Source organism: Vombatus ursinus, unplaced genomic scaffold, assembly GCF_900497805.2.
Source record: "Vombatus ursinus unplaced genomic scaffold, bare-nosed wombat genome assembly UNPS02001287.1, whole genome shotgun sequence".
In the NCBI taxonomy this organism is placed as follows: domain Eukaryota; kingdom Metazoa; phylum Chordata; class Mammalia; order Diprotodontia; family Vombatidae; genus Vombatus; species Vombatus ursinus.
Genome location: NW_020941065.1, coordinates 15,968,078 through 15,981,448, shown reverse-complemented (window position 1 = coordinate 15,981,448; position 13,371 = coordinate 15,968,078). Strand labels below are relative to the sequence as shown.

Below are 13,371 nucleotides of genomic sequence, written 5' to 3'. Positions count from 1 at the left end.
AGTATAGGTTGTAGTGGTAGTAGAAGTAGTATAGGTGGGACTGGTAATAGTAGTAGTATAAGTGGTGATAGTGGTAATAGTAGTAGTATAGGTGGTGATAGTGGTAGTGGTAGTAGTACAGGTGGTGGTGGTAGTAGTAATAGTAGTAGTAGTAGTATAGGTTGTAGTGATAATAGAAGTAGTATAGGTGGTAGTGGTGGTGGTAGTAGTAGTAGTAATAGTAGTATAGGTAGTAGTGGTAGTACAAGTAGTATTGGTGGGGGTGGTGGTAGTAGTAGTAGTATAGGTGGTGGTGGTAGTGGTAATAGTAGTATAGGTGGTGGTAGTGGTAGTAGTGCAGGTGGTAGTGGTGGTGGTGGTAGTAGTAATAGTAGTAGTATAAGTGGTGATAGTGGTAATAGTAGTAGTATAGGTGGTGATAGTGGTAGTGGTAGTAGTACAGGTGGTGGTGGTAGTAGTAATAGTAGTAGTAGTAGTATAGGTTGTAGTGATAATAGAAGTAGTATAGGTGGGAGTGGTGGTAGTAGTAGTAATATAGGTGGGAGTGGTAATAGTAGTAGTATAGGCGGTGATAGTGGTAGTAGTAGTAGTAATAGTAGTGGTAGTGGTGGTAGCAGTGATAGTGGTAGTGGTAGTATTTATATTATATTATATAGCATTTAAAGGTACACAAAGTGCTTTCTCCAAAGTAACGTTATGAGGCTAGTAGTACAAGTATTACTATTAATTATTCAGATGCAGAAATTGAGGCTTCTAGAGGTAAATGACTTGATTAGGGTCACACAGTAAAGATTCTAGCCAGGATTCAAACACATGTCTCCAAAGCTCTTTATTTTGGATGCCCCAGATTGCCTCTTCACTTACCTAAGGTCTCTTAGGTATCTGGTAGTCTCAGTTAGCCAGTCTAAGCTAGAACCCCCAAATAGAGAAGTCCATTCATTCATTCATTCATTCATTCATTCATTCATTCATTCATTCCACAGATAGCTGGGAGGGCATATAGGTAGCACAAAAGGAGTCTTTCTAAGATTGCACCAAGGTCAGAACTCTGAGCGAGGCCGTTTAATGTAGCAAAGAGATGACCAATGTTTGGAGCAGGGCGTCCTGGATTCCATCTGTGTAAGCTGGGACAAGCCGTTCACCATGCTGAGTTTCAGTTTCCTCCTCTGTAGAATGAAGGCATTGGCCCCTGTGGTGTCTGTGTTCCCTTCCAGCTCCAGAGATCTCTCTCTTCTCATGACCAAGTGTGTGCTGTCCTCAGTGGGAACGTTAGCAGTCAGGGCTGATGTTCACGTGGGGCTTTTACACGTTCACACAAAGGCAGTCCAGTAGGCCCCCCATCAAAGCCTTTTCACTCTTCCTGTACACACCAGTCCATCCGATGTATGGTCGTGGTGTCCCAGACCCAGGCAGGTTTGAAACAGTGAAGCAGAACTGTGAGCAGTTGGATAAGGGGACAGATGGGGCTTGTTGAGGCAGGTACATGGATAGGAACAGGAGGCGATGGGGGAACCAGTGAAGCCATAAGGAGCCCCATGACATGAGAAAACGCAGTGGCCCGTGGTCACTCAGTGTAGTGGCGAGCAGGGCTACAGCCTCCAGGGCCCCCTAGAGCGCCCAGGGTGCTCACTGAGGGTGTTCAGAATGACGTGTCTGTGCCATCTGAAGGCTTAGGTGTGAACTATGGAAGAAGGTCAGAGACGTGTGGCACTCTATGGAAGATGGCCACACCCACCCTCGGCCCATGGTGGGCCCACATTGTTTTGTCTGAAAGGTTCAGTCATGTGGGGCAGCCCACTCCTCATGCTGGACAAGTGAGGTGTTGCTATGTTTGTGAAATGGGGTCCTGTCCTGGATCCTAAAACTTGTACTGGGGGAGCAGGGCCGGCTTCCCAGGAGGACGGCTGAGGCACTGGGCCGCAGCCTGGCCATCTCCAAAGCTTGGGGTTGGGGTTCTAGGCTGGCTTCCTCCCCGTGCCTGGCTCGTGCCTCCTGTGGGTCCCTTGGGGTGCCCCGCTGGCTCCCAGCAGCAATAGTGCCTCGTTGGCCCGCACTGGGGAGGGCCACAGGCGGGGCTAGCTCCGTGTCCCTCGTCCTGGCCGGTCCCTAGCTGTGTTGTGGGCGCAGGCGTGTTGGGAGCTGTCACTCTCTGCCTCTCTTTCCCTGCAGCTCTACAGAGCATCGGCTTTGTTCGAGACCATCCGCCACGAGGTGCAGCTGAGCACGGACTACAAGCTGTCCCTGTTTGACCTGCAGACATCGTCCTACCAGGCCTTGCAGCGGGTGCTTGTGAGCCTCGGTGAGATCACTCAGACAAAACCTGGTTTTTCGCTTCAGGAGACTAGAAATCATCACATCTTGGCTAAGGGACCTTGTGACATTGAACGTTAAAGCTGGAGTTCCCTTAGGAACCTTCTGGTCCCATCTGCCCATTTTACAGAGATGCAAACTGAAGCCAGGAAAGGTTAAGGGACACTTGTCCATGATCGTACAGGTCAAATGGCAAGGGCAGGATTTGAACCCAGGTCTTCCGACTTTAAATCCATGGGCTTTTCACCACACCCCATTTGTTACTCACTGATGGGTGGTCTCAGAGTAGAAATCTTTCCCTTTTCAGTAGCAATTCCGACTTCACATTTTTATGTTTTAAAATCAGGTTATTCGGTGACCATTTTCACTCCTGTTTGGCTTTTGTGCGGACATACAGGAAGCCTCTTGGGCGAGGGTACGCTGCAGTCCTGACACCCCTGTCCTTGCGTCCCCTGATTAACGTCCTCTTTGGCCTCCCTGCCATCAGTCTCTTCTTTGTCCCAACTGTCTCGTGAGAGTAATCTTCCCCTGGTGCAGAAACCACACTAGTGGTCCTTGATATGATTGTGCCTAAAGTCAGCCGTGGCAGGCGTTGCCAGGGGCCACCCTGATCCAGCCTACCTCTTCAGCATTCGCCTATTGGCATTGATCTCTTATCTATAGAGTTTGACTATAATCTGCTCTAACAGAGCATCGAGTTCCATCCTGCACTTTGGAGATGATTTATAAACATAAACAAAATACGCTACTCCTCCAGTTTATGGCAGCAGAATTTTTGAAAAGCACATTCATTAGACTCCCATATAAATCATCCGTTCAGCAGAGCAGCGTTGTACTCTTCTGGTGCTGGATCCCAAGGCAGAGAACCTGGGGGAAGGGGGGACTCTGGTCCGATGATGTGCCAGAAGTCAGGGAGAAGAGGGCAGCCTGGGCCTCGCCTCACGACGCTGGCCTGTCATCCCTTGGGCTCCAGTGGCCACAGGCTGGAGCTGGAGGGCCGGCCTCATGGGGCCCGGCTGACTTCTTACGGGCCGTTCTCTGCCTCCCTGCTCCAGGCCATCATGACGAAGCCCTGGCCGTGGCAGAGAGGGGAAGGACCAGGGCATTTGCCGATCTTCTGGTGGAACGTCAGACGGGCCATCAGGACTCAGACCCTTACTCACCAGTGACGATTGACCAGATCTTAGAGATGGTGAATGGCCAGCGGGGGCTCGTGCTGTACTACTCGCTGGCGGCAGGCTACCTGTACAGCTGGCTGTTGGCACCTGGGGCAGGTAAGATCTCTCTTTCTGTCTCGTGCATAGAGAAGGTGGGATTTAGATGGTGGGAGGTCGTATATCACCCCAAGAAGCTACCGAAGAATTTCAGCAACAATTCAGATACAGTGTGTCTTTCACGGTAGGGCCAACTGCCTCGTTCCCCGAGAAATCTCACCGTCCTGCCTTGTGGTATGGAACCATTTATCTTGGAAGACCAAACACAGGGAGGATTAATTTGAAGAGCAGCCCTGTTTGCAGGCAGCTGTTGTTGATTATCTAATAAAGTGATGACTGCAAGTCTTAATGAGTTCTTTCTGGATATAATTTAATAATTGTGACCCTTCACCACGGCAATGAAGGAGTCTGAACTGATAACGGAGATTCCATCAGACTTTTAAGTAGAGCCTCGCGTTAAGAGTTTCTAAGCTAGCAGTCCGTATTTTAACCAGTTCTGTGGCTAACCTACATCCAAATCCTTAATGATTACATGCAAGGGCTGTTCAGTTTTACTAAATACAGAAGCACTAATTAGCTGCTAGGGCCATATTTTTTGCATAATAAAATGCTGATGGCTCTCCCACGTTGGAGAAACACCAGATCCAATAAGAGTTTATTGACTGGAGAAATGGGTCTTATAAGTGGAAGTCATGGGCTTCTTTTGAATGCATGCTAGCTGTTTTCTAAAGGATTACCAAGCTTTTCTTGATGAATTTTGAGATTTTTTTGATCTAAAAGAAATTGCCTTTGAATTATGTTGGCTGAATGGTGGTCACAGAGGCTTCTCAGCTCCTCAGTTCTATTGCCTGTTAATTCTTTCCCCGAGAAAGCTGACTTTCCTATCATCTTTTCCCTGGTGTCATGTAAGGAAGCTTCTCCCTTCTGACCTTTTTACACTAGAAATGTGACTGCTGATGACTCCCATTGGAACTCCTTTAATATCCACGATGGCAGAACCTCCATTGAATGCAGATCTCAGGGGACAGGCCTAACCCTCCTGTGATGTTATGTCAAGCTTCCCCTAAAGCCAGATCTGTGTAATAACGAGCCACGTCACCACTGGGGTTCTGTTGCTCATTGTTTTCAGTGGGGCGCTGAAGGCGGACTCCTCCTTCACATAGACCCGATCAGATAGAGTCAGCCAGGGTCTTCGAAGGCCGACATGCCCCATTACTATCTCCTGTGACTAGTCCCTGGCATTCATGGTGCATCGCTTTAATTTTATTCATGTATGTCTGTGCACCGGCCAGCCTGTTTTCTGCCTTGACTCTGCTGATGATTGCCATCTTCATTGGCCGTGCCGACTCTTTAGCACTCGAGTGCGTCCGTAATCCCAGCAGTGCTGAGGGTAACTGATCCCTGTCTGCTCCTGCTGGATGACTCCAAGCCACTGCTGCCCATCAGGCCTTTCTGCCAGAGCCACAATGGCACACCGGATCGGCCTTTCCCCATGGCGTGGGCACCACCCCCGCACGAGGGCCAGCTGTCTGCCTGCACACTCTTGCTCCCATCCGTTACCAGACTAGCCTGCTTCCTTTTCCCTCATGGCCCCAGGAGCACCCCTCCATGTGTGAAATTCTGTGACCCCCTCCTTGTGCCCACACCACTTCTCACAGTCTGCTCATCGCCCTGTGGTTAGTCCACGATTTTGAACCACTGGAAATTGTGGGATCCTGTGATTCCCAGCCCCATAGCATCACTAGAAAAAACATTAGCGTTAAAAAGATAGGGTTTTGTACCCTGTATACCTAAGCAATTTTTAAAATCTGAATTTATTTATTTTTATTGTTACCTTTTGTTTTTCCATCACATTCATTACCCATTGATCCCTCCCCCCGCAAACCTAACCTTATAACAAAGATTAAAAAAGAAAAGGATTAAAAAGCAGTTCAGTAAAACCTGCCATCCCATCAGTCACACCTGACAATATTTCACACTCATTATTCTCCATGTCCAAAGTGGATGGAAGGAGGAAACAAGAGAGGGAGGGAGGAAAGGAAGGAGGAAGGGAGGAAGGGAAGGAGACAGGGAGGGAAGAGAGGAGGGAGAGAGGGATGCAGGAAAGGAAAGAAGGAAGAAAGGAAGAAGGGAAGGAAGGAGGGAGGGAAGGAAAGAGAGAGGGTGGCAGGAAAGGAAAGAAGGAAGGAAGGAGGGAGGGAAGAAAGGAGACGGAGGGAAGGAAGGAGGGAGGGAGGGAAGGAAGGAGGGAGGGAGGGGGAAGCAGGGGAGGGAGGAAGGAGAGAGGGAGGGAGGTCCATTTCCTCAAGTCTTGCCTGAGGCCTAGCCTGGTCATTGTAATTATATAGCATTGTGTTTGGTTGTATTGTTCATTATGTTTACATTGTTGTAGTCACTGTGTATATTGTTTGCCTGGTTCTGCTACATATAGATTTTTTAAAACACACATTTTGATGTGATTCCTTTGGCCTTTTAAAAATGCATCTGTTTTAACGTACTTTTGTGAAATGGGAGGTGTTTGATATAAAAGCCATCTTTTTGTTCAGCCTTTTCATGTGCCGTGTATGTGCATTAGCAGCATCCATTCAGAGCCCTCTTCTGTGTAGTTATTGGAAAGGGGCTTTCTTTAGTAGGTGCAGCTGAGAAACATCTGTTCTAAAATAGATACGAGGTGGTTGCAATACCAGGTCTCTTCCAAACGTCTCTTCGGAGTGCAAACCCCATTTGTGAAGCACCGAACCAGGTTTCCAAAGTCACGAAAGCCTGCCCAGTGCCCCTGCGTGCTCTGTGCTTCTTGGGGAAAGCTGGGGGGTGGGGATAGGGCGTACTCTTTTCAGATGAGATAATGAACGTAGAGCACTTTGTAAACCCCTCAGCGCTCTGTCAATGTCAGCCCCTCTCCCGATTCTTTATGAGCTTGTCACAGCCAACTACCGTTCATTAGTGGTCATCGCTGGGTGCTTCCCTCCCGCCTGGCGTCACATTGGCCATTCATTTCTTGTTGCAGGAATTATCAAGTTTCACGAATATTATCTGGGTGATAACACGACAGAAAACTCCAGTGACTTCCAGGAAACAAGCAGTGTGATTCTCCAGACAGTTACCAGCTCTGCCCTCGAGCAGTACATTGCCAGTGTTCGGGAAGCCTTGGGAGTGGATTCGTATTATACCAGGTGGGTCAAGAAATTCCTGTGCTAGGCCTCAGAGCCTAACCTTTGAAGCTGTTTACATACACATCCCCTTGTGAGTCAAGCTTGGGAACCCTTTTTAACTGGTACTTTGGAGATCAGACTGGTGACAGGTTTTATCTCTAAAACCGTGGGTTTCTGCTGAGTGCAAGCTCCAGCAAATGACACGTTGGTGGGTTGTCTTGATCGTTTTCAGTAATTTCCCCTGAGGTAGGGAAGGGTCTCAGCAGACTCAGGCATTTTCTCTAAGTAGAGTGTGTAGGTGGTTTAGCCAGCTCCAACAATTTAATTTTAGCGTAACCAGCTAATTAAAATGGAGCTCCGTTTTCAGTCGTAAGCCGACATAGAGTGATGAGGTTTGTGCAGTAACTGACTGCCAGGTGGGGAGAATAACTCAGCGCCGGCAATCAGGAATGGCGGGTATATCTGTGGGTGGGGGGTAGGCCACGTAACCTTAGAGTGTCCTGAAGAGTGAAGGCAGATTGTAAACCTGTGACAACAGCCGGCATGTTCATGGAATCGTTAGGTTACTTTGTAGTATGAAAAATTGTCCAAATGTTCATTGGAAAACTCACCAAGGTTGTGTCTGTGTGCGGCTCTGTCACGGGCTTCCCCAGACACCCTCGTCCCTCCCAGTTCTCTGCTCAGTGATTAGCTTACGTGGAGAAGAGCAGTCTGTCAGATTATCTGTTCTATTAACATGGCATTCCCTGCTGGCGTCAGGTCCCAGAGACCAGTGTGCAGCATCTGTTTATCTCTTGAATGATACCATTTGTAATTCTAAAAAGTCCTCGGGTACCTATCTGGCTTCTTTAGACTCCTGAGTGTGTAATCACATGGCTACAATCTGATGCCCGATGACTCGTTTGTGGCACTTGTGAGGGGACAGAGAAAGCTCCACCTGGGAAACAAAGCGCTTTTCATCACCCACAGAATCACGCAACGTGAGAGCCCAGAGGGACCCAAGAGATCACCTCATCCCCATCCCCCGTCTTGGAGAGGAGGAAACGGAACCCTCAGTAGGTTAAGTGACTTGGCCGAGCTCAACAGACCAATAAGTGGCCGAGTCAGGACTCGTTCCCAGGCCTCTGGGGCTCTCTGCTCTGCTATGCTGCCTCCTACTCATCCTACACAGTGCAAAGATGAGACCCGTGGCTTCTGTCCTGGCCACAAGTCGACCCCTCCTTCTTAGCCTCTGAGCACCCTCGTGGCCTTTGTAGCAGTCCTGCGCGTCCTGTGTATCCCCGGCCCGAGCATTTTTATACAGAGAGTCTAGGAGGGTCAGAATAGAGGGAGTCTTCCCCAGAGCTGTAACTAGGGTAGGGCAACTGGGACTTTTCCACAGAGTACCCAGTCTAGAGGGTGCTAACAAAACTTGCAGCCCTTAAGTAGCATAAAAACAACAGCACCCAGCATAGAGTTAGCAAGAATAATTAGTTAAAATAGAAAACTACCAGACGTTGTCTTAGGGTGAGTTCTGTACCTCTCCTCTACCTCCCCAGCATCTGCCGTGTCCCATAAAGTGGTATCCCAACCCCAGCCAACCCAGGGACACCTTCGTGCCACTAGGGATGGAAGGGAAGGGAATGAGCGTTTATAGAGCACCAACTGTTTGCTAAGCACTGTGCTGAGCACTTCACAAATGCGATCTCATTCGATCTTCTGGTCCAGCTCTGGGCAGAAGAACTGTGCCCATGTGTTGTCTGTCTGTGTCTCTCCGTCTCTGTGTGTGTGTGTCTCTCTCTCTCTGTCTCTCTCTCTCTTCTCTCTCTCCCCCCCTCCCCCTCCTTCCCCCCCTCCATCTTTCTTCCCCTCATCTTCCTGGTTTATACTTCCTCATGTGGTATTTTCCCAGATGAACTCTTGTGTCCTGGGTCCTTCCTGCTGATTCCCTGCTGTGGAGAGACTAAATACCTACAAGGTGTTTGGGAGAAAAGGTCCACGTGTACATTGAAGCCTTGTAGAAATATGCATTTTTATTATTATAATTTTCATTTGTCACAGTTATGTATATGTCATCTCCCCTCCTAGACTATAAGCTTCAGAAGAGTAGCCATCGTGAATTAGGACTCATCTTTGTTTTTTACCTAGTGCCTAGAGCAGTGTTCTGTTCAGTGTAGGTGCCTAAGAAATGTTTCTGAGTGAATGAATGAATGAATGAATGAATTCTAATCCCAGTGGTCATGTGTCCAGAGGATGATTTCTCATAAGAAAAAAGGGGATTACTTATGAAATGAGACCCCCAGAGTAGGTCAGGAATGGTTGATGTAATCCCAATGGCATTTGCTGTTGGTTTAAATGATACATTTATTTAATATAAATATATATTTATATTAAATATAAGTAAATGTACATTTATTTAAGTGCCTACTATGTGTCAGGCAGTAGGGACACAAATGTGAAAGTGAGAGAGCCCTTGCTTTCAAGAAGCTTGCACTCTTCTGGGAGGACAGAACGTGCAGGTAAAATGCAGAATATGTACTAAGTAGAGACACAAGGACTGCAGAGAGCGGGCAGCACGAATGCTTGGGACAGTCAGGAAAGGCTTCTTGAAGCAAAGAGGAATTGGCTCAGCCTCGAAGGGAGCTGGAGGCTCCAGGGGCCAGAGGTCAGGGGGTGGGGGCGAAGCAGAGAGGCAGGAGGTAGGAAGTGTATCTGTTTTCCTACAGCACCGAGTATGTAGAGGGGAATCATGGATTATCAGCCTTAAAAGTTAGTCTGGGGCCAGTCTGTGAAGAGTTTCCCAGACCGAGAGAGGTGTTGGTATCTCATGGGAAGCCCCCAAAGATTCTTGACCGGGAGGGGAATGGTACAGCCAGACCCGTTGTTGTGGAGTCGTTTTTCAGTCATGTCCAACTCTTCGTGACCCCATTTGGGGTTTTCTTGGCAAAAACACTGGAGCAGTTTGCCTTTTCCTTCTCCAGCTCATTTTACACACGAGGAAACTGAGTTAAGTGACTTGCTCAGGGTTACACAGCTAGTAAGAGTGTCTGATGCCAGGTCTGAACTCAGATCTTCCTGACTCCAGGCCCAGCATTCTATTGCTCTATCCACTGCACCACCGAGCTGTCCAAATATCGTCTGTCAGTTCTGTGGAAGATGGACTGGAGATGGCAGAGGCTGACTGGAAGGAGACCGTTAGGCTGCTGAAAGAGTCTGGGCCTGAACGGAGGGGTAGGGGTGATGTTGAATGACTAGATCGTGGGAGTGGGTACGAGAGCTGGTCAAGCAAAATCTACAAGACCTGAAAATCAGTGGGGTTTGGGGGTGAGTGAGAGCATCAAGCTGAAGAGGACTTCTAGGCTTTGACTGGGTGGCTGGAAGGCTGGCGGTGTCCTGGACAGAACCAGAGAAGTCAGGAGGGAAGTCAAGCTTAGGAGGACAAAGGATGAGCTCTGTTTTAAACATGTTGAGTAGGAGGTGCCTCTGGGACGTTGGATGATGGGAGACATAGGACAGGAGCTCAGGAGGGAGCTGAGGGCTGGGTGTGTGGACTGGGAGTCATCGTCATCATCGTCATCGCCAGCGTTTAATAGCGCTTGAAGGTTTGCAGAGAGCTTTACTCAAGACAGTCAACTCTGAAAGACTTAGGAATACTCATCAGCGTGAACCACCATGCCGGAAGACTCATGATGAAACATACTGCTCACCTCCATATGGAGACGTGTTGGGCTCAGAGTGCAGATGAAAGCATTTTTCTTTTCTCTTTTCTTTTCTTTTCTTTTCTTTTTTCTTTTCTTTTCTTTTCTTTTCTTTTCTTTTCTTTTCTTTTCTTTTCTTTTCTTTTCCTTTTCTTTCCTTCCCTACCTCCTTCCTTCCTTTCTTCCTTCCTTCCTCTCTTCCTTTCTTAATTTCTTTCCTCCCCCCACTCTATCTTCTAAACATGGAGATCACTTGCTTATGACTAAGCCCTCCCTGAATCTTTGTTCCTCTCTCCCTCCCCAAGGCCCTGCTTGATTCCCTCTTGACTATAATGTCTTTCTACACCAACCTGCGTCTATGTGAATTGTATCAGAGATGACTGGAGTATGTTTGTGACTCATGTTTTCACCTCAGCACCAGAATTTGGATTATTTCCAAATAACAATGTATGAAATAAGTTGAAAGAGCTTTGACTAAGCTTCTTAGAATGAGTCAGCTACTTAGCAGGTAGGACCAGCTCAGCTTGTGGTCTTTGTGACCTCTGAGCACAGCCTAAATCAAGCCTCCTTTTCCAGGTTCTCTTCAGAATTTTTTTTTTCTAAAGCAAAGTTATTGAAACTTTGAGCCGCTGTAAATGCGAGTTGATTCTCTGTGTAGATTTGGAGGCAACCCAGTGTAGGAAGCCCTCCTCGTGCAGTTGGGTGGCATGGGGGGAATCTCTTGTTCATTAATTAAACAGAAACTTCCTGGGCACATGCTTGATGGGCAAGGCAGAGGAAGTGAAACAAAGGTAAACAAAGTGTAGCCCCTGCCTTAAGAGAGTGACTGCTTTGTCCTGGGAGCCTTGTCTGCCTCACCCAGATTTACTGCCTTTGCCTTCTGATTGGTTATGGGCAGGTCGAATTTAGCAAATGAAAGTTACAGATCGTTGATAATTTTACTGCTTTTGCTCAAATATTGGTTGGGAGGATGCCCCTAGTGAGATTACTCAAGAACTCTTTGAATTTAGAGAATAACCATTTCATTCATCCTAGTTTTGTGTCCGTGGTGCTAAGGAAGTCAGTGTCCAGGGGTCAGTCTTCATATAGGAAGGCACATTAACTTTGTGGCCAGACGTGGTACCCACACCTTGGCCGGTCCACAACCATCCGAGCCGGTCATGTCGTCCCACTTATCTTCATTGAGCCATGAATAGATCTATTCAACTATGATCTTTTCATCAAGAATGCTTGAAAGTCCTCTATTTCACTGAATGACCATTTTTTCCCCTGCAGGATTATACTCAGTTTTGCTGGGTAGGTGATTCTTGGTTGTAATCCTACCTCCTTTGCTCTCTGGAATATTATATTCCATTCCCTGCGGTCCCTTAATGTAGAAGCAGCTAAATCTTGTGTTATCCTGATTGTGTTTCCACAATACTTGAATTGTTTCTTTCTGGCTGCTTGTAATATTTTCTTCTTGACCTGGGAACTCTGGAATTTGGCTACAATATTCCTAGGAGTTTTCCTTTGGGGATCTCTTTCAGGAGGAGATTGGTGGATTCTTTCAATTTCTGTTTTGCCCTCTGGTTCTAAAATATCAGGACAGTTTTCCTTGATAATTTCTTGAACGACGATGTCTAGGCTCTTTTTTTGATCATGGCTTTCAGATAGTCCAGTGATTTTTAAATTCTGTCTCATGGATCTATTTTCCAGGTCAGTTGTTTTTCCAATGAGATATTTCACATTGTTTTCTAATTTTTCATTCTTTTGGATTTGTTTTACAGTATCTTGATTTCTCATAAACTCACTAGCTTCCAATTGCTCTATTCTAATTTTTAAGGAAGTATTTTCTTCAGGAATCTTTTGGACTTCCTTTTCCATTTGGCCAATTTTGCTTTTTTAAGGCATTCTTCTCCTCATTGGCTTTTTGGACCTCTTTTGCCGTTTGGGTTAGGCTATTTTTTAAGGTGTTATTTTCTTCAGTATTTTTTGGGGTCTCCTTTAGCAAACTGTTGACTTGTTTTTCATGATTTTCTTGCATCACTCTCAGTTTTTCCTCTACTTCTCTTACCTGCTTCTCAAAATCCCTTTTGAGCTCTTCCAAGGCCTGGGACTGATTCATATTTTTCTTGGAGGCTTTGGATGTAGGAGCTTTGGCTTTGTTGTCTTCTTCTGGTTGTATGTTTTGATCTTCTTTGTCACCAAAGTAAGATAATATAGTCTGACTCTTTTTGCACTGCTTACTCATGATCCCGGCCAATTACTTGAGTTTTAAATGCTTTGTTAAGGTAAAAGTCTACTTCCATTGTGAAGAGTGTACTGTCCCAAGCGTCGGGGGTTGGTACAGCTGTTTTCAGAGCTACTTCTAGGGACGTGTAAATTTTCAGTTCTTCCAAGGTGCTATGATAAGGGACGAGGTGTTTCCTTTCCACAACCACAACAAGTTTCACACCACCATTCCTCCTAGCCCCAGGACCTCCCCTCAGAACCGTGACCCAGATCCAAGCACTGGTAAAACAAGAGATTCATGCCTCAGCACTGGCAAAGAGATCCTTGCAATCCTCCTCTGATCAGCCACCTGATTCCCCCTCAGTCTGTGGGCCGAAAGCTCAGGAAACAGCCATGGCCCCAGGCTGCGCTCAAGACTTGCAGCTGAGACTTAGCTCCTCTTTCACCACAGACACAGACTTTTCCCACTGACCTTCCACGTTGTCTTTGGTGTTCCTGGGTTGAGAAGTCTGGAAACCGCCGCAGCTGCCCGTGATTCAGTCCTCTGAGGCCTGCTCCAGGGTCTCTGCGGCCTGTGTGCCCATGCTGACCTGTGCTCCTCTCCCCACCCAGTGCAATATACCTTTCTAATCAACCATCCAGGCTGTCTTTGGCTGGAAATTTGTTTCACTCTGTCTTTTTGTGGGTTCTGCTGCTTTAGAATTTGTTTAGAGCCATTTTTTTAGGTATTTGGAGGGCTTTGGGAGAGAGCTCAAGACAGTCACTGCTTTTCCTCCACCATCTTGGCTCCGCCCCCCTCCCCCCCCC

At 47.2% G+C, this 13,371-nt stretch overlaps 1 protein-coding gene across 1 annotated transcript in view; it reads left to right on the top strand.

Moving 5' to 3' along the window:
* Positions 1–13,371, top strand: part of TTC28 (tetratricopeptide repeat domain 28) — a 639,521-nt gene that overhangs the window by 525,206 nt on the left and 100,944 nt on the right. Inside the window, exons 10-12 of the mRNA XM_027863073.1 lie at positions 2,170–2,299; positions 3,366–3,584; positions 6,532–6,697. Coding sequence (XP_027718874.1) covers positions 2,170–2,299; positions 3,366–3,584; positions 6,532–6,697 — 515 coding nt within the window. The remainder of the gene's footprint in view (positions 1–2,169; positions 2,300–3,365; positions 3,585–6,531; positions 6,698–13,371) is intronic.